Below are 21592 nucleotides of genomic sequence, written 5' to 3'. Positions count from 1 at the left end.
ATGAGGGCTAAAATATCCCACATCAATTTTTTACAACGACATTGTACAAAAATTTATGACGTCAACACCACAGCAGAGATATTACCTTTAGGAAATAGTTTCACTGGGAATCGCATCCAATTTACTTCGATGTCGATCACTTGCATTTTCTTTTGCAGTAGGTGACGTAGTTGTATTAGCAGCACTCTTCTTATCCACTATTCATGTGTGTATATATCACATTTAGCCTCGATTTTTGGAGAGATATATCTTATTTTATAAGGGATCTAGCAGATCCACTTTTTAAAGCAAGCTGTAGGTCTGAGCTAATTTATCACCTGTAGCAAGAGATTTCTCTGTGTATGAGTTATTTCTCAATACATCAACCTAAACGGTGGTTGGAGAGAATATTAGGAGAGTTCGTATATATAAGAGGTATGAAGCATAATTGCAGTAAAGACACAAAATTTAATGAAAACTAGCCTTTTATTTACATTTGTCATTTGCTTTTGCTACACGTTGGTAGCTATTTACAGGAGGCGAGAGTCAGACTGCGTCTAGTAGTGGACCTTTGCATGTGGTGTGGCGAGGGCAGCATGTGCGGTCTTCAGGGGCGCTCCGTAGACTCCAGCAGCGGCCGCTGGGTTCAGTGGGTATCCACCAGCACCGGGCACTCTGCCAGCTGAAACAAAGTGCAGAAAGTTAGAAAGACACGGGTACTACAGCAAGGATTCACTGCTCCCGAGAAAGCAAGGTGATTCTAAACAATATGTGTTGAATTGCGTGCTTATTCTATACTAGGTACGTGGATCAAATGAACACTGAAACACAGCTTACATAAGTATTTCGACAGCAAATTTTTCACAATATTAGCTATTACAAACAGTTACACGCGACAAGGAGGCTGCAATAGCATTAATATGCTGTATTCAGCTGCCTGTGCACACTAAAAGTATCATGAGGAGGATCCCAGAGAGGATGAGGTTTGTAAAAAGAAGTGACGTGACCTAATCGCTCAGATTTTACCTTCAATGACAATAACCCCGAAAACCTACAGAACTATGTCGGGTACCATTTTATCAGTGACACTATACCCTTTAAAAAATACTGTAACAACTGTGTAGTACACTTTCGTTCCTTGTAGTCAAGATCACGATACGAGTTAGTGTCGTGACAGTTGATCCAGAGGAACACAGTTCGATGACTACTGGTGTAAGAAGTAAATAGTCCACAAAGGGAGAAGAGGTGGCACTCTGCTATTTCTTTCAGTCAGACTAAGCACCGATGTCCTGGGTTATATCTCAAATGCCTCTTATGATGTGACGTCACAGAATTTTCACTCAGACTTTCCTTCATTCCACAGTCCTTAGTACCAAATGAAGACATAATTGTACAGAACAGTTGCTCGTTGCAGCGCCCCACACAAAACAATTTCATACTAGAAATGTCTTAGTATATAGATAGACAGATGAATGAATTTGAATGAAGCTGAATGAATCTAAGACTGTACTAAAGGGTTTCTGTACTGTTCCCAATACTACACAACTCCCACACTACTATCAAGGATTCTGTTTTATTTTGAGGTTAGTTTTTGAATGTTTCATGGATCATACTTGTGAAAACTACCATTAATATGGGACATGCCAGTATGTTTAAAGATGAGAAAAATTTTCTATGTGATCGCTAAGATAACTCTACTTTTGGTTTAATAATAAGCTGCAACACATCTGAGAGATGTGACCCATACTATCTACTGACAAGCTCATATGGTGTACAGAAGCCGTGAAGTAGAAATTGTTTCAAACTGTTTTTGAAAATTTCATTCATTCAGAATGGAGGTAGACTACTTCCTCTATTCAGAAATATGTTAGGCTATTGATTGTGGAGCCTATTTATGTTATGAATGCTGTTGTTATTAACGGGTCATGGTTGATTCTTCATAAAAGACATTGACAAAGTAAATGTATTGGTAGCATGCCTAATTCTTTAAACAGCTGCCTGCGTGTAGTTCTTGAATGGAGCCCAAATATTTTTACAGTACATTTGTGTCTATGTGTGGAACTGCCCTAGAAAGTTATCACCTATGAACAATTTTTGAGAACATTCCTTCTGGAACTACAAATGTCAACTGATCACAGTTACTGCACGATACTTGCCCCATTCACTACCACTGCCTACCACCATGTAAAATACTGTCTGAAGCGGGTCACATTTTGACCAGGCTCGATCACCCTTGTCAATAAATATTTTATTACAGCCAAGATTATTTTTAATTCAATTCCGTAATGACATCAAAGAATGAACATATATGAAGTAAACTAATTTTCTAAGGCTCTTGTCACCAAAATCAGCAATTAAGTGTAGAGAATGTTGCAGAGCTCAAGATTTTGAGAAAATCTGTGACATGTACCATTACACTATGAAAATCTAGACAGTTACCTGCGAGGGCAGCCCTGGCGGAGGCGGCGGCTGCGGCGGCCGCAGTGGCTGCAGCGGCAGCAGCAGGCGATCCAGGAGGAGCGGCGCTCTTGGAGACCACGGCGTTAAAACCGACGCCAGGGGCGGCCGTGTAGTCCACAGTGCGGACGCTGCCGTCGGGCTCGACCAGGCTGTAGCTGCCCTCGACCACGTCGCCGCTGCGGCTCTCCTGCTGCTGCTTGGCGTCGCCGGTCAGGGCGTCGCTGACGCTGTAGCTGAAGCTGTACTGCGGGTTGGGGTCGTAGTACGGGTCAGCCAGCTCGGCGGGCAGCCCACCGGCCAGGCGGTCCAGACCGGCGTAGCGTGCTGCACCGAGACCAGCGTAACGTGCTGCACCCAGACCAGTATAGCCAGGGGCTACTCCCGCATAACCAGGGGCGACTCCAGCGTAGCCTGCAGCGATACCATTATAGCCAGGGGCAATACCAGCATAGCCAGGTGTGTACCCGCTCAGTGCAGCACCAGACAGCCTAGCCCTGGCAGCAGCGGCGGCGGCAGCAGCAGCAGCTGCAGCTGCAGCAGGACCAGCCACACCAGCACCCACTGGAACACCTGGTCATAAAAGCATACATGTGTGTAACGCAGAACTTTTTTATGGTTTTCAGTTCACTTATTGCTACTGGTTGTGCTGGGTTGATGTTATATTAAAATACTGAATTCCCTGAACTGTATAGTCTGTTAAGCATATATGAGAACCCAAGTTTAAAAGCATGAGGTTGTTGTTGTTGTTGTTGGTGTTGTGGTCTTCAGTCCTGAGACTGGTTTGGTGCAGCTTTCCATGCTACTCTATCCTGTGCAAGCCTCTTCATCTCCCAGTATCTACTGCAACCTACATCCTTCTGAATCTGCTTGGTGTATTCATCTCTTGGTCTCCCTCTATGATTTTTACCCTCCACTCTGCCCTTCAACACTAAATTGGTGATCCCTTGATGCCTCAGAACATGTCCTACCAGCCGATCCCTTCTTCCAGTCAAGTTGTGCCAAAAACGTCTCTTCTCCGCAATCCTATTCAGTACCTCCTCATTAGTTATGTGATCTACCCATCTAATCTTCAGCATTCTTCTGTAGCACCACATTTCGAAAGTTTCTATTCTCTTCTTGTCTAAACTATTTATCGTCCACGTTTCACTTCCATACAAGGTCACACTCCAAACAAATACTTTCAAAAGCGACATCCTGACACTTAAATCTATACTCGATGTTAACAAATTTCTCTTCTTCAGAAACGCTTTCCTTGCCATTGCCAGTCTACATTTTATATCCACTCTACTTCGACAGTCATCAGTTATTTTGCTCCACAAATAGCAAAACTCCTTTACTACTTTAAGTGTCTCATTTCCTAATCTAATTCCCTCAGCATCACCTGACTTAATTCGACTACATTCCATTATCGTCGTTTTCCTTTTGTTGATGTCCATCTTATATCCTCCCTTCAAGACACTATCCACTCCGTTCAACTACTCTTCCTAGTCCTTTGCTGTCTCTGACAGAATTACAATGTCATCGGCAAACCTCAAAGTTTTTATTTCATCTCCATGGATTTTAGTACCTACTCCGAATTTTTCTTTTGTTTCCTTCACTGCTTGCTCAATATACAGATTGAATAACATCGGGGACAGGCTACAACCCTGTCTCACTCCCTTCCCAACAACTGCTTCCCTTTCATGCCCCTCGATTCTTATAACTGCCATTTGGTTTCTGTACAAATCGTAAATAGACTTTCGCTCCCTGTATTTTACCCCGGCCACCTTCAGAATTTGAAAGGGAGTATTCCAGTCAAAATTGTCAAACGCTTTCTCTAAGTCTACAAATGCTAGAAACGTAGGTTCGCCTTTCCTTAATCTAGTTTCTAAGATAAATCGTAAGGTCAGTATTGCCTCACGTGTTCCAATATTTTTACGGAATCCAAACTGATCTTCCCCGAGGTCGGGTTCTACTAGTTTTTCCATTCACCTGTAAATAATTCGCGTTAGTATTTTGCAGCATGAGGTATTCTGACCAAATGAGACATATAATCCTATAATCCATAAATGCAACAAAGTGCATGCAGGTATTCCTCCGCACCTTTAAGTAGTAACTGTCTAAATTCCTCAATACGTACCACACATTCTCTCCTGCATTTTACTAATAGCGTATCTTCAAAATATATAGTGGCAACAGAAAAATAAGTTGTCTGTTTTGATATTAATCTCTCAAGAATCTTATTCTATCTTACAGCTCTTCCTGACTTACGCTAATACTCTTCATCTTTGCAGAAGTACACATGCTAATGACAAACACTTTCTGACCTTTGACTGCCCCAACAACTTAAGTCGTCTGTTACTCTTTAAATTTCGTTGACATTGTTAGCGTATTGCCTATTAACCCCTCGTTTTCTTTTGCTACAATATTTTGCATATACTTTTGTGCTCTATTGTTTTTCTAATACCTTATCATTCTGAGAGTTATTCTGTGTACAATTAAAAGAAAAAAATTGTTAGAGATAATGTTTTTTGTAGATTAAATTCTGACAGCAAAGTGATACAAGTAAGAACGCAAACAGTTAATTGTTTTAATAGCTAATTCTGTGACGATGAGCTCAAATTAACAGGTGTATGAGAATATCCATAATCATAAATTCCTGTCTCAGAAGAAATGCTGTAGTCCTCCGTATGTTCCAACTTGTAAGAAAGTACTTCCCAAGATGTATTACAGTACTATGCACCCTTTTATTATTCTAGATAACAATATTTATTCTTTTACAGGCCCAATAATTCATCAAAAGGAATTTCTAAATTCTTAATATACACAGTTTTCATGAAGGATAGGTGTGTTCCTCTTTTGAATGTGTAATGTGATCACACAGCTTTTTTTTTTTTTTTTATTTTTTTTTAGACTCGACCTAATCAGAGGACAATATCCTCTGATTTAATACAAAAATGTAACTTGTTAAATAACACTCTTTTTTACCTAGGGAGGAGACTTTGTGGGACATAGTACTTGCGTGCTACAACCCATTCGTTGATGAACCATAATAACGTTTTCTTTTCTGATGAAAATTCGGATATAAAATAGAAGATGAGTACTAGATATCAGCAACAACACTGAACTAAGAGTATGATAAATGGAACTGATGTACATTTAGTAACGCATGTGTGTGGTATGTTTCCGTTTTCCACGGTTCCAAAACACAATGCTGCTAAAAATGGCATCAGCACCAAAGACAAAATCATAACTGAGTTATGTCAGGCCATTTATCTGGAACATATAGGCATAATTCTAGTGATGCTCATGTCAAACTGCTTACCAGCGACTCCCAGTCGGGCGTTGTAAGGAAGGCCGCCTCGCAGGGCGGGAGCCGCCGAGTAGGAGACGGCGGGAGAGCCCAGGTAGCCCGCACTGGCCGCGCCCAGCAGCGCGCATGCGCACAACACAATCTGCAACGACGGCGAAATATATTTCATAAACACTCTGCTGTATGTGATCTGACACTGGTGATACAACAGAATGTTGATTATTGGCAAGTCTATCGTCTGCGATTACTGTGTGAAAACCTACAGAGAGATACGTAGAGGAAGAAAAATAGGTAGAAAGTGTGAAAAAGTTAATAGAGGTAAAAAGTACTCATTCTATGGATGTGAACAGAAATTGTAGATTTAGAGTATCTTAAAGGTCTGAAAGAATAGCACCTTGACAGAGACTACCTCCATCCATGTTTCCTGAAATAAAAGATATGCATCATGGATTCTTCAACGCATATGGACGGAAAGGTGTTTCGTTATCATATTAAAATGTAGGAAGGAATGATATGTGCATACGCTGATGTCAATATTGTGTCGTGTGTATTGTGTAACTCTCCCATTTTGTGAAATTCTTAAATTACATCAATTTTCCTTTATCTGGCTGTAACTGTCAGCGAAACGTCTACAGGTCTTTCATAGGCAACTGACTTAAGACTCTAAGGTCAATTTCAAGAGATCAACAGATTCATTTAACTCTCACGGTAAGTTCCAAAATTCGTGAAATCTCTGCTACTGATAGAAAAAAAAAGAATATGGGGAATATTTGCATTTGTCTCTCGGAATCTGTTTGTTGGATGCTACTTATCCTGCTCTGCAGACATGAAGTTCGCAAGTTTCCCATAAATGGAGGCAGATCGTATGTGGTTCTGCTGACGCAGAGATTAAATGCGTGAAGCATTCAGATGTCTCTAAGACAATAGTAGATTCAAAGATTGGTAACTTCCTTTAATGTTAAGAAATGTAAAACCGAGTACTTCAGAAAACGAAAAAACATAGTATCATATGATTGTAATATCAGTAACTCGCAGATGGAATTGGCCGACTCATCCAAATAACACATTGTGGAGATATGAAATGAAATGATCACATAGGCTTATTCGTGAGTAAAGCAGGTGGTAGACTTCGGTTTATTGATAGAATACTGGGAAAATGCAATCAGTCTACAAAGGAGACTGTTTACAAATCACTTGCGTGACATGCCCTAGAATGCTGCTACACTGTGTGGGACCCATACCAAATACAACTAACAAAAGTTGTTGAACCATACAGAAAAGAGCAGCAAGAATGGACTCAACTTTCTTTAGATCGCAGGAGAGTATCACAAAAGATGATGAAACTGCTGAACGATCAGATTCTTGAAGATAAACGTAAACTATCTCTAGAAAGTCTATTCACAAAGTTTCAAGAACCGGCTTTAAATAAAGACTCTAGGAATGTACTACAACCTCTTACGTACCACTCCAATAGGGTTCGTAAGGATAAAATTAGATTAAAGTACACGATTAGCATGCACGGAGGCGTTTAAACAATCTTTCTTCCTGCGCGTCGTACGTGAATGGAATGGGAAAAATATCCAAATAACTGGTACAATGGGACGTACCCTCTGCCATGCAATTCACAGCGGTTTGCAAAGTATAGATGTATATGTAGATCTAAAAGGCATATAGTAACAGGAAAATTTTAGTAATCGAAATTGATAAATTTAAAAATTAAAGAATATATGGAAGAGAAGATGATTTCATTAAGTAATTTGAGAGGTTTACTGTCTTCATACACAATGGCTACTTCCATTCATAAAATGTGGTACCTGTATCTGTCATGCGTAGGTGGCCTAACTGGAGATCTTTACTTTATTCATAGACATTCGTATGTGACATGTGTATCTATCGAGTGCAGGTGGCTATGATGAGTGCTCGTAGAATTAAGTGCCATGTTTGTATTGTTGATGACGTTCAGAGAGAGGACAGGGGGTGAAACCAGGTGTCACCCCATAACCAGTTCCTCTCGAATGGCACATAGAGTGCCGACGGGCTTAGCGTCCCAATCCGACAGAATCATAACTTCCAGCAGTGTCATCATTCCATGAGTCAGCGGTCAGAGGTTGAATTTCATCTCAGAACATTGGGATCAGAGTTTCTTGATCATGGACTGTATCCCTCCAATTCATCTCTCTTTTTCGCGAGCAAGGTTAGAACTGGTTGCCTTCGAGTAACATGTCTACGCACAAGCGAGCATTAGTGACCTCGGTTACAGAGGCAGGCATGATGTTTCTTGGGGATGAAAGTTTTCTCCTTTCTGAAAGATGCAACCTTCTAAATACAATTTACGAAATAATCCTGGTAATGAAGTCGTCATAGGATGACAATACGCAGAATTAGCAAAATCGAGGAAAGAGAATGTTATTTAGGAAAATCTTTAGCTAATCAATAGACATGTCAATAGGTGCTCCAATACGACTCGTTTTATGCGGAAGATGTACACCCGACAGATGTACAAGCGAGAGACTTTGGATTTAGACTTCATGAGAACGCGAAGGGTTTAAGGAATGATTGAGCCGTATTGTGTGTGTATTGTGTATCGAGTAGGGGACCTAGTAACGACGGCGAGGCTTCGTCCCGCCGTAGCCCTCAGTGGTTCACAACCGCACAACAGACCACAGCAGCCCACCCACCTTACCACCACCCCACACCGAACCCAGGATTATTGCGCAGTTCGACCCCCAGTGGACCCCCCCCCCCCCTCCCTCCCCTCCCGGGAACGTCTCATACCAGACGAGTGTAACCCCAAATGTTTGCGTGGTAGAGAAATTATGGTGTCTATGTACGTAGAAACAGTGTTTGTGCAGCAATCGCCGACATAGTGCAACTGAGGCGGAATAAGGGGAACCAGCCTGCATTCGCCAAGGCAGATGGAAAACCGCCTTGAAAACCATCCACAGGCTGGCCGGCACACCGGACCTCGACACTAATCCTCCAGGCGAATTCGTGCCGGGGACCGACACGCCTTCCCGCACGGGAAGCAGCGCATTAGACCGCGCTGCTAGCCGGGCGAGCTTAAGCCACATTTCTGGTTGTATATGTCTGTAGCGGATGAGATAAAACTTATTAACAGTATTACTGTCAACTTAGTCGAATAAGTAGGAAGATACATAGGCTCCACAGGCTGTGGAATGCACAGGCGCAGCAGTTCATGGATTCATCATGCAAACATGAGAGGGTCCAAATGGTGAAGATGGTAAAGGCGGAAATGAATGATTGTTGGTGGATGACCCGTTGGTGGAGAAGAGCATATACAACATGCTGAGTAATGAAAGACATTTGCAATGAAATGATGTCTCTGCAGTAAAAACTTTAAAAAATAAAAGTGACCTAGAATGAAAACTTGCACCGTCCTTTCGACACTAGTTGCTGCCACATTCCACTGCGATAGATTTCTCCCCTTGCGACCTCCCTTCTTGGTGTTGTCGCATTGTTGAGATAAGTAAGAGAACTATTTACGAATATAATTGCATAAGTTTCTGCGACCAGAGTCCATTAAAATAAAAGTTCTCTGGGTATGCAAGCGCGTCATATGGTAAACTATTTTTTATTCAATGACAATTATTTTACAATATGAAGACCCTTCATACTTGGAAAACATGTTTTATTGTGAATAATTCGTCGATACGAAAACACATACGTCAAATGGTTAAGCACCATCCACAGAACACAAGTATATTACTTTGATCTCTTATTTGATAAATATAGTTAACCTAACACAGCAACGTGGTAGAAGTAAGATTGTGTTTCCGTTTCCATATTTTCGTATATAAGCAGCATCTTCGTGGGCTAATGGCTAATGCCGCGAACTACTGTGTCATTACTCGTAACCATGATGAAGGAATATACTACAAACCATCCGTATAACTCCTGTAGGGGCCGCAAGTATAGGTGACATTTAAGCAATCATTCTTACCTCACTAAATAGGCGAAGAGAGCGATAGGAAATCCTTATAAATAGTGCACTGTACCATGCACTTCACAGTGGTTCCAACATATACAGATGACTCAGCTACCCCTACTGCTGGGTTTTACGCAACCCATACAGCCTTCAAATACGACACGCAATATTTTTGTTTTCTCTCGATGGCTACTGGCGACTGTTATTTCTACAGAAAAAAGTAAACAAGACGTTTTTGCAGTTAAGTTTTATACTGGGATGCGTTATCGCTAGAGGCTGTAGTTTTCAAATTATTCAAGAAAAACGTACAAAAGTGACGCTCAAACGCGTTTTTCTTGGATGACTCGAAAACCGTGGAGTGAAGCAAAAACGTATCCCAGTATAAAATTAAACACTTTAAAAATTTCCCCCAAAGAGTGTTTTTCGTTAATTTTCAGGACAAATAGTTTTTACATAACGAGCGAGAGAGTACGAAAATCTTGTGCGTGGTATCCGAAGGAGTCGTGGGCTGCATAAAACCCAGCAGCTAGGGCAGCTTACTCGCACCATATATGTAAATGTAGATGCAGGTGATGCCTAGATTGCGGTGAAAAGTCGTGGAACTAAGTCGACTCAGTTTCGTGTGGCGAAATGAGAAGCTGCTTAAATGAATAATCAGTGATATTGCCATGCAGATAATGTCAAGTCGAAAGAAGTGACATTCAGATTCTTTTACTTATCTTACACAGGAGAGGTCATTACTGAAATGATTCTTTGGTTGTTTTAGTACCAAAGACTTTTCGAAAATGTAGACCCGTTTCAGAGGCGTACAGTTCATATATAAAGGTGGGTGCAGTATGGTTTTTAACATAGTATCCCTCATTTGGAACTCGTCTACAATGGAGAAAAGACCAACCATCGTTATCATTCCAAGCTACGCGTACTGACCCCTGTACTTATGGCCTGTGTTTTCTAACCCCTGCCCCAGCTCTACCGAGCTCTCATCCATGTCAGAGATCCCGACTGCCCGCCTCACCTGAAGAGCCATGTCAGCTGAGAGCAGATGTGGAGGAGGCGGCCCCTGGTCGACTGACCGCAGCAGCGGCCGTCCCTCGATTTATAGCGCGCAGCGGCTGCCCCCTCCAGGCGTGGAGGACGCGCCGAAGACGTCCCGGCGTGGCTGTGACGCAAGCAGATCTGGTTCGCATCTACCACGCCCGGCTCGCCCTCACCTCTCCCACCGACCGCTCACCGGGGCCACGCCGTTTCGAAAGGAACGGCATCTCCATATGCTCACACGCAACAAAATCACGCATCGCGCTCGTACCGAGACAGGACGTGTTTGCGGAGGGCATTATCGTAGTTTGTCCATGACCCTTGAGTCGATTGCAGTGAAACTTGTTTCTGATCGTGCTGCACACAGAGCCTTTAACATCTCACTGTACGGCAAATGAAACAATAAAAAGTACGAGTGAAAATTGACTACATTGTTGGCATCTCATTTCATGGTCCAAACGTACTCAAGCAGGCGTTATTTACCTTTCATCCACTCGGGTCGATGAAACACCAATTTTAGTTCTCTTAGGTAGCTGCTATCAAGTGTAACTGTCCACTTCTGTGTTATATTAAATTTTACTAATCCTTCTTACAGCTTTTCCAAGGATTTTGCTGACGTATTAAACCAAAATGATGAAGAAACGCCTCACCAGTGGGGACGACATTAATCTACATCTACCATTATACCCCGCAAGCCACCCAACTGTGTGTGGTGGAGGGCACTTTACGTGCCACTGTCATTACCTCCATTTCCTGTTCCAGTCGCGTATGGTTCGCGGGAAGAACGACTGCCGGAAAGTCTCCTTGCGCGCTCGAATCTCTCTAATTTTACATTCGTGACCTCCTCGGGAGGTATAAGTAGGGGGAAGCAATATATTCGATACCTCATCCAGAAACGCACCCTCTCGATGCAGAGCGCCTCTCTTGCAAAGTGTGCCACTTGAGGTTGCTAAACATCTCCGTAACGCTATCACGCTTACCAAATAACCCTGTGACGAAACGCACCGCTCTTCTTTGGATCTTCTCTATCTTCTCTGTCAACCCGACCTGGTACGGATCCCACACTAATGAGCAATACTCAAGTATAGGTCGAACGAGTGTTTTGTAAGCTCCCTCCTTTGTTGATGAACTACATTTTCTAAGGACTCTCCCAATGAATCTCAACCTGGTACCTGCCTTACCAACAATTAATTTTATATGATCATTCCACTTCAAATCGTTCCGTACGCATACTCCCAGATATTTTACACAAGTAAGTGCTATCAGTATTTGTTCCGCTATCATATAATCATACAATAAAGGATCCTTCTTTCTATGTATTCGCAATACGTTACATTTGTCTATGTTAATGGTCAGTTGCCACTCCTTGCACCAAGTGCCTATCCGCTGCAGATCTTCCTGCATTTCGCTGCAATTTTCTAATGATTCAACTTCTCTGTATACTACAGCATCATCCGCGAAAAGCCGCATGGAACTTCCGACACTATCTACTAGGTCATTTATATATAGTGTGAAAAGCAATGGTCCCATAACACTCCCCTGTGGCACGCCAGAGGTTACTTTAACGTCTGTAGACGTCTCTCCATTGAGAACAACATGCTGTGTTCTGTTAGCTAAAAACTCTTCAATCCAGCCACACAGCTGGTCTGATATTCCGTAGGCTCTTACTTTGTTTATCAATGAGGGTGGAACAGGTTCATAGGTCAAAACCTTAAGTATGGTGACGATCCTTACAACTTTATCATACATTCATTTCAGACCTGATTTTCCACTTTCACAAGTTGTGTCGCTAAAACGCCTAGTACGACACAGAGTTCGCCGCCTCAAATCTTGGTTTTGATTTGTTTTATTTAAATCTGGTTATCCTCTTCCGTAGGCAGTATCGCTAAAATGCCCAATTACGGCGTAGAGGATGTCGGTTCGAATCCTGATTGTGGAATTTTTTTTCAGTATTTGTCTGTTAACGTAAAGAGGGAGGGATTCGTCGAGTTTTTGATCTACACACAGTGTGCCATGTTGAAATCCAAACCTGTATGCGGCGTCTCATGGAGTCAGAGCATATGGCACTGATGATGGCTACAGTTTCGTCAAATGGACACGTTCAATTCTGCGGAACACTTTATGCTTTTTTGAGAGAGAAGGCTGTCACTGTATTTCGCCTTCTCCCCTTCTTCCATTTATATAATCGTCTATAGAAAGACGAAAACAACACAAGAATTTTTTACAGCCGTGCACATGAAAGGGAAACACATTTCACAAACTGTGTCGGGAAGAGAAGTAGTTTACCTCAGCATTTCAGTATGTCACACGCCAGACCACGAAATAGGTGACAAAATGTGATCAGAAGTATGTGCCGTACGGGAACTAGTTCCCTGACATTTGTGTGCCGGGACAGCTCAATGTGCAACAGCGTCGTCCACGACCTGCAAGACTTGGAGTTCAGATGTGGTTGATAGTTTCATTCTGTTGCGAAGGTACATAGCGCTGAACATCGAGCAGCAGAGCAACGATCGATAACTCTATCAAAAGCAATTGCTCCAATCTAAACCTGATTCTTTCGCAAACTGCTCCACTTACACCACTTATTTTTATTTGTGCTGATAATTATGGTATATAAAATTCAGATGTGTTGCAACATGTAATGATGAAATGACAGATATTAACAGCTAATCAACTACAAGTAATCACTAAAACTTTGATGAATATTAAACAGCTAATCAGCTAAAAATAATCACTACAATCTATTCTCATAATTTTATACGAGTGTGAGTCAAATGAAAACCTTAAATTTGTAATAACAAATCGAAATTTCGCGCCGTTATCCTGTAAGTTGATTAGCGTGCTACAAACAGCTTTCAGAATGCCCTGTAGGTGGCAGCATATTGCAGATGCACACATATCGTCGCAGTATCAGTATAAAGATGGCCGCCCCACTTGCGGCTTGCACCAGGGAAAAACAGCGTTCTGTTATTCGTTTTTTGCGTATTGGATGTGTGAAACCTATGGAAATTCATCGACGAATGAAGGTTCAGTACGGTGGTGCATGTTTGTCACAGCAGCAAGTCTACGAAAGGAGTAGGAAGTTCGCAAATGGTGTGACTTCAGTAGAAGGTGCTCCTCGTCCAGATCAGGCACAACGAGTTGTGACTCCACAGAAGATTGCAGCAGTTGAAGCCATAGTGAAGGAAAACCGCCGAGTGACACTGAATGACATTTCAGCATGTTTACAGATTAGTTATGGGTCAGCACACCACATTGTGAATGATGTGCTCCAGTTTCACAAAGTGTCTGCAAGATGAGTGCGACGGCAGCTGACTCCTGAAATGAGAGAATGACGTGTTGATAATTGTGGAGAACTTCTTCGGTGCTTTGAACGAGAAGAAGAATCATTACTGGAGACGAAACTTGGGGTCACTTCCACCAACCGGAAACGAAAAGAGCGAGCAAGGAATGGCGCCATTCCTCATCACCAAAACCAAAGAAGTGTCGAACAGAACCATCAGCAGGGAAGGTTATGCTGACTCTCTTTTGGGACGAAAAAGGCGTCATTTTGGAGCATTACATGCCTAGAGGGACCACTGTCACCAGTGCATCATATACAGAACTTCTAAAAAATCATCTGCGGCCTGCAATCAAATCAAAGCGACGTGGATTGCTGTCAGCAGTTGTCTTTTTGCAACATGACAATGCAAGGCCCCACACTACCCGTACAACAGTTGAAACAATCACAGACCTGCATTTTGAGTGTCTTCCTCATCCACAATACTCACCAGACCTTGCCCCAAGTGATTTCCATATGTTTGGACCATTCAAAGAAGCAATGGGAGGAAAGAAATTCCGTTCTGATGAAGAGGTTCGCCACGCGGTGCATGAGTGGGTGCGCGGACTACGAAAAGAATTTATTTCTAAAGGAATTTATGCACTTTGTAAGCGCTGAAGGACTTGCATTGAGCGTGGGGGAGGCTATGTTGAAAAGTGATACAGCTTTGTACCACGTCTGCACAATAAATAATATTAAAAAAATATTTAAGGTTATAATTTGAATCACACTCGTAAAAATACGAATTTTCCAAAAGAGAAAAAAATATCTGAGTGCGGACTTGGAACAGGAGTACTGAAATATCGGTGATGAAGTACTCACCTCCTACCCAGTGACACTAACCGGGTGTCGCCATTAAGACACGAGCAACACAGGAGATCTGAAAAAGTACGAAGTGTCGAAATATGTTTTGTTTTTTCAGTGTGCAACATCCATGCGGTATTTGTTCACACTCCGTCAACCACAATTACCGACCTCCTCGTCGTCAGCTCAGAGATTAGTTCCGAGGTCGATGCAGGTGTGGTTTAGGCCTGTTCCTCAGGAACAAGGTTAGAGTATTTGATTCGATGTAGCGAGAAGCTCTTATCCTAGCCTGTATTGACTTACAAAATACTGATGCTGGATGTGATTGTACCATTATAATATTGCTGGAGATATTCAATCGTTTACTTCTGACACTGAAGTCGAGTGAAATTACGTGTCGCTTAAGACGCCAAATCACGCAACTAATGACACTGAACTGTGGTTAAGGCATTGATACACTTGCTTGTGTAAATAGTCCGTCACTTTCTCTACTGATTTGGACTTCTATGCTTTTAGACACGTCTTCTTCTTTTCAGAAACAAAATGTGTAGTATATACATTTTAGTTTTAGTTTGTTGAAATACTCCTACCGTCATACGCTGCCACAAGGCGTCATGCGCATGCGTTGTGGAGGAGCATGTGGTCGGCAACCGTCCCCCGGCCGTTTTACCGCTTTTTCAGGCAAAGGAGCCACTATTTTTCAATGTAGTAGGCTCCTCAGTTGGAATCATGAGGCTGAGGGCACACCGTAACAATCCTCCCACCAAGGAAAAAGAAATTTTTGCCGTACTACGTGTCAAACCCGTGACCTCCACATGACAGCCACCTATGTTGAACACTCAGATGTGCGAAAGCGGACAATTACTAGTTCTATGATGCATACAGCTGCGTATTTTTGACGCTAACTGATAATGCGATGGTTCTAATCTACTGAAGAAGAGCACTAGGTGCCTGAAAGAAGTAAAAAAATAAGATTTCTTTTGTGCAACTGGTTGCTGACTTTTTCAACAAATTACAAAGCACTCCGTTAACACAAGCCACTAGTGAGTAAGTAAAATACTAATAATAAGAATAATAATAATTATAGCAATAATAATAATAATAATAATAATAATAATAAGCGAATTGAAGTGAGAAGCAAGGGAAAATAAATGAATAAAGGGGAATTGTCCCTATTATGGAAAAATGTAACAGAGGAGCCAGCTTGTGTCTTTAATTTATAGATGTTCTCTGTGATACAGATGTACTATACGCAGTTACACTAGGTTACTTCACGATGAAGAAAAGTGGACAGTTTACCTAAATTTTAGAGTTTTATGTTGTCACTTCACTTGTTTAGGATCATGACCTAACAGCCCTCATGATATAACTTTCCTGTGTAAGGTGTCAGGGAAATCCAACACCTTCCATGAAAACCCTGACATGATAATCCAGTAGTACGTCACATAGCTCCGAATAAATCGTAACATTAAATTAACCAAAGTAATACGAGTAACGAGTGAGCAAATGGAATACCACAGACTAACACAAGAATGCCTAAATGCATGTCATACCTTCCCACCGTGAGACAGACGCAGTTCCGAGGGGAGAAACGAGAACAGAAGCCGAGAGCAGAACCGTGTTAAGTTGAAGGCCCTACGATAAGGGACGGACACCCACGTCGCCAGCTAACCGCTAGGACCACCCCCAGCCCATGTTAAAAGCTAGAACCCTCCAGAAAAACAGTACAGAGCTTACGATAACACTAAAAGGACCACACCAGCTGCAAGTTTTAGCGTGAGACTTTTTCGCGTCTCTGTTACGTCAGGACCACCCCCCTGCCCATTTTAAAAGATAGAGACCTCCAGAAGAACAGTATAGATCTTACGATAACACTGAAAGGACCACACCAGCTGCAAGTTTTAGCGTGAGACTTTTTCGCGTCTGTGTTACGTTGCAAACTTTAGAAACACCACCACGAAAAGTATAACGTTTCTCATTGGATTGACAGAATTTTTGTAGGCGGAGCTTAAGGTTAACATTGAGACCATGATTGGTCAGATGAAAACACAGCCAGATAGTTTTTTTAAACCAACTTCGGTAAATTGTCGTAAGGAGAAGTTAGAAGGGAGTTGCTTCTGAGACGGCGAGGTGAGCGGAGGTGTGCTGCCCGCCACCCCCTGATGAACACCGACAAGGTAATGAACACACGCGATGCCGCATAACAGCGCATAAAGCTTCACTCAGAACTGCAGAAGCCTCATCTGTTACACCCCCTTTTTGCGTAATACTAGTGTCGATCGTCAATTAAAGCTCATGGTGTTCACATTTGCCACTTGAAGTAAAAATCTGAAACACGATGATTTTTCTGTTATATAGTTATTGAGAAGCCACATCAACCACCGTAATTTACGGCAAGTTAGATAAGTAATTAAAGATAATTGAGGGTCACTGTAGACCATTTTGATAGTTTTCTCTTTTGTGAAACTTAATTTAAACCTAGATTATAGATGTGATATGGCATAGGTCATCCTTCGATCCATTGTAGAACTTGGAAACCCATTCAGGGAACATTCGTTCAAATTTTTGTTGAACGCAGTTGGTTTTTACCATCCTGTATTAAAACATTTACTTTTATCAATAGTGCAATTTATGAACAATGTTTTGTGAGTAGAATAAAATTTCCAGTGGTAAACTTAACTGCTTTTTCGACGTTATTTTACCAGCTAACTAAAAATAGGAAAGCCTTGAACCCCTTCCACTAAATTTAGTTAGTATGAAGATTCTTTTACAGGGAGCGCAGTGGAGCTGACGCTGAAATCATTAAGTATTTGGTTATATCATCGCTAGTCTCACTGAACTATTCTGAACTCTACATGTCATGTGTGGTCTGGCGTCTCCTTACCAGCAACAGCTCCCAGGTTCAAACTAGTCAATTCCCTAAAAACACGCTCAGAGCGTCGTTGCGCGAAAGGGGTAGGGAGACACGATATAGAACAACAGACACCACGCAGAATGTTAGACCTGTTATTTCCCTAAATCACCTAAAGAGATTGCTCGGATGGTTGCTGAAACAGGTGACGCTCGCTTGCTTCCCCTCATCGTCGTTCCTCTGACCTAGTACTCCCTTTCTAATGATCTCTCTGTCGACGATTTCTTTTTTTTTTTTTTTTTTAAAGAAGGCCGTAGTAAGACCCTTCACATATCCTTATACACCAAGCTAGTGGCTCGTCTCCAGTGTCCTCGTCACCGAGTGGACATTGAACTCTGACTTCCATGCCTTTCTCTCTTCTGTCACAGTCATTGTGATTGATTTATAATGATACCTTACTACTGCAACACTATTTACAAGCAGTAATCGGAAACAAAATCAGTTTCTCCTTCCAGAAGCGTAGCTATTGCACCGAACGCTGTCTCGTCTTCTAAAACATTGTTCCTCACCTCACGTTTATGGTACTCTATCATTGTGAATTTTTGCCTTGGCACGTAGATAATCTGGAACACCGCTCGTCTAAAACACTGTTTCTCTGCTGAAGTTTCTTGTTTTCTGCGACTGTGTGTTTTTTCTTTAGCACGTCCCAGAAACACACCGACAAGCTTTACGGAAAGGTTCCTTACACCAAAGAAGAAAAAAAGTCTCATGGGTTCTATAAAAATGGTTCAAATGGCTCTGAGCACTACGGGACTTAACTTCTGAGGTCATCAGTCCCCTAGAACTTAGATCTACTTAAACCTAACTAATCTAAGGACATCACACACATCCATGCCCGACGCAGGATTCGAACCTGCGACCGTAGCGGTCGCGCGGTTCCCGACTGTTGCGCCTAGAACCGCTCGGCCACTTCGGCCGGCCGGGTTCTAAAATGCATACGACAAGAGCTCTGAGTACTTATTCAGTAGAAGAGATGTGTTTCGCACAAGTGAAAATGAACAAGTACTCTTAGCTCTTAATGTATGCGTTTTAGATCCAATGTTTACTGGACATTTCTTTCTTAGTTTGGTCCATAGTATCTCCTCCCAAAATATGGAAAGTAAAGTCTATGCAGTAAAAGAAATCTGTTTAATAGTATCGATGATGAGCAAGTGCTCGGTGCTATTAAGATATGCATTTTACGGCCCATGTTTACTAGACTTTTTTCTTGTTTTGGCATAAGGAGCCGGTCCCTAAGGCTTAAAGACCTATCGCTAGTTTTTTCCTTTTTTCCCTTTCTCTTTTGACATCCTGTATAACTGTTGGTAATGGGGCAATGGCAGTGCTTAAGTTCTGCTCCTTCCTTCACGGTATTGACGCTTTTTTTCTGTTCCGTTATTTTTCAATATTAGCGCTCGGCCTAACTACGGTGTTTACGCTGCCATAAAACGGGAATGATCTTGAAACTGAATCTGAAACCGTGTAATACGATTAATGCGTGCACGATAAGCGTACGATAGGCAGTTACGATTCCCATGGCTCCTCTTGGAAGGCAGTTCTTGTCGCGTTGCACAATATCATTATTTTTGTGAAAATTATGTATGCTTCGCATTCCGTAGCTTGTAAATAATTGTTAAAAGACGTTTTGCACGCCATACGTCCATCCCGAGACAGTAATCACCAATAAGACTAAGAAGTGTGCCCCTTCAGCGTTTGACGGCTATAACATGTACGCACGACATCCTGTGTGCAACAGAACCCCACATCATTTTTGACGCCGTAAAGATTTAATACATGCCACAAAACGTACACAATATAGGCTGCTGTTGACGGGATATATGCCAAAATACCGGTCTTGCAATTTACCCTAGAACACTAAAGGGGCGAAAATGTGACATTGCTTGTAAACCATCGTAAAGGTTACTACTCCACATTTTATTCAAAGGTAGTCATTATTTATCGGTTACGCTTTAGTTAATTACCATTATTAGATCTCAACGATATGTTGCATAACAAATTAAGTACCGAGCGTCCTGATTTACATCATACTGCGATCGTAAATTTTCGAGGTTTTAGTATCCTAGGGTTAAGGTACATTTATTTTATTTTAATTTTTTTTTTTTATTTTTTTTATTTTTATTTTTTTTTTTTTTTTTTTTTTGTCATCAGTCTACTGACTGGTTTGATGCGGCCCGCCACGAATTCCTTTCCTGTGCTAACCTCTTCATCTCAGAGTAGCACTCGCAACCTACGTCCTCAATTATTTGCTTGACGTATTCCAATCTCTGTCTCCTACAGTTTTTGCCCTCTACAGCTTCCTCTAGTACCATCGAAGTCATTCCCTCATGTCTTAGCAGATGTCGTATCATCCTGTCCCTTCTGCTTATCAGTGTTTTCCACAAATTCCTTTCCTCTCCGATTCTGCGCAGAACCTCCTCATTACTTACCTTATCAGTCCACCTAATTTTCAACATTAGTCTGTACCACCACATCTCAAATGCTTGTATTCTCTTCTGTTCCGGTTTTCCCACAGTCCATGTTTCACTACCATACAATGCTGTACTCCAGACGTACATCCTCAGAAATTTCTTCCTCAAATTAAGGCCGGTATTTGATATTAGTAGACTTCTCTTGGTCAGAAATGCCTTTTTTGCCATAGCGAGTCTGCTTTTGATGTCCTCCTTGCTCCGTCCGTCATTGGTTATTTTACTGCCTAGGTAGCAGAATTCCTTAACTTCATTGACTTTGTGACCATCAATCCAGATGTTAAGTTTCTCGCTGTTCTCATTTCTGCTACTTCTCATTACCTTCGTCTTTCTCCAATTTACTCTCAAACCATACTGTGTACTCATTAGACTGTTCATTCCGTTCAGCAGATCATTTAATTCTTCTTCACTTTCACTCAGGATAGCAATGTCATCAGCGAATCGTATCATTGATATCCTTTCACCTTGTATTTTAATTCCACTCCTGAACCTTTCTTTTATTTCCATCATTGCTTCCTCGATGTACAGATTGAAGAGTAGAGGCGAAAAGCTACAGCCTTGTCTTACACCCTTCTTAATACGAGCACTTCGTTCTTGATAGTCCACTCTTATTATTCCCTCTTGGTTGTTGTACATATTGTATACGACCCGTCTCTCCCTATAGCTTACCCCTACTTTTTTCAGAATCTCGAACAGCTTGCACCATTTTTTTCTATTGTCGAACGCTTTTTCCAGGTCGACAAATCCTATGAAAGTGTCTTGATTTTTCTTTAGCCTTGCTTCCATTATTAGCCGTAACGTCAGAATTGCCTCTCTCGCCCCTTTACTTTTCCTAAAGCCAAACGGATCGTCACCGAGCGCATTCTCAATTTTCTTTTCCATTCTTCTGTATATTATTCTTGTAAGCAGCTTCGATGCATGAGCTGTTAAGCTGATTGTGCGATAATTCTCCCACTTGTCAGCTCTTGCCGTCTTCGGAATTGTGTGGATGATGCTTTTCCGAAAGTCAGATGGTATGTCGCCAGACTCATATATTCTACACACCAACGTGAATAGTCGTTTTGTTGCCACTTCCCCCAATGATTTTAGAAATTCTGATGGAATGTTATCTATCCCTTCTGCCTTATTTGACCGTAAGTCCTCCAAAGCTCTTTTAAATTCCGATTCTAATACTGGATCCCCTATCACTCTAAATCGACTCCTGTTTCTTCTTCTATCACATCAGACAAATCTTCACCCCCATAGAGGCTTTCAATGTATTCTTTCCACCTATCTGCTCTCTCCTCGGCATTTGACAGTGGAATTCCCGTTGCACTCTTAATGTTACCACCGTTGCTTTTAATGTCACCAAAGGTTGTTTTGACTTTCCTGTATGCTGAGT

General features: G+C 41.8%; 1 protein-coding gene across 1 annotated transcript; it reads right to left on the bottom strand.

The window, feature by feature from the left end:
* Positions 1-446: 446 nt before the first annotated feature.
* Positions 447-10829, bottom strand: LOC126481094 (cuticle protein 21-like). Its single transcript, XM_050104613.1, has 4 exons — positions 10693-10829; positions 5744-5873; positions 2419-3009; positions 447-661 (listed from the first exon to the last, which is right to left on the bottom strand). The coding sequence occupies exons 1-4, from the start codon at positions 10702-10704 to the stop codon at positions 537-539; spliced, it is 858 nt and encodes a 285-aa protein (XP_049960570.1). The 5' UTR covers positions 10705-10829; the 3' UTR covers positions 447-536.
* Between the last annotated feature and the right edge of the window lie 10763 nt (positions 10830-21592).

Source organism: Schistocerca serialis, chromosome 1 (assembly GCF_023864345.2).
Source record: "Schistocerca serialis cubense isolate TAMUIC-IGC-003099 chromosome 1, iqSchSeri2.2, whole genome shotgun sequence".
In the NCBI taxonomy this organism is placed as follows: Eukaryota; Metazoa; Arthropoda; class Insecta; order Orthoptera; family Acrididae; genus Schistocerca; species Schistocerca serialis.
Note: the sequence above shows the minus strand (reverse complement) of the source record. Positions and strands in the feature narration are given on the sequence as shown.

Excerpts from the sequence above, each read along its gene's own strand:
- LOC126481094 (XM_050104613.1), bottom strand. Across the intron at positions 3,010-5,743 it reads CGCCCGACTGGGAGTCGCTG|GTGTTCCAGTGGGTGCTGGT; the intron begins GTAAGCAGTTTG and ends TTTTATGACCAG. Across the intron at positions 662-2,418 it reads CGCCAGGGCTGCCCTCGCAG|CTGGCAGAGTGCCCGGTGCT; the intron begins GTAACTGTCTAG and ends ACTTTGTTTCAG.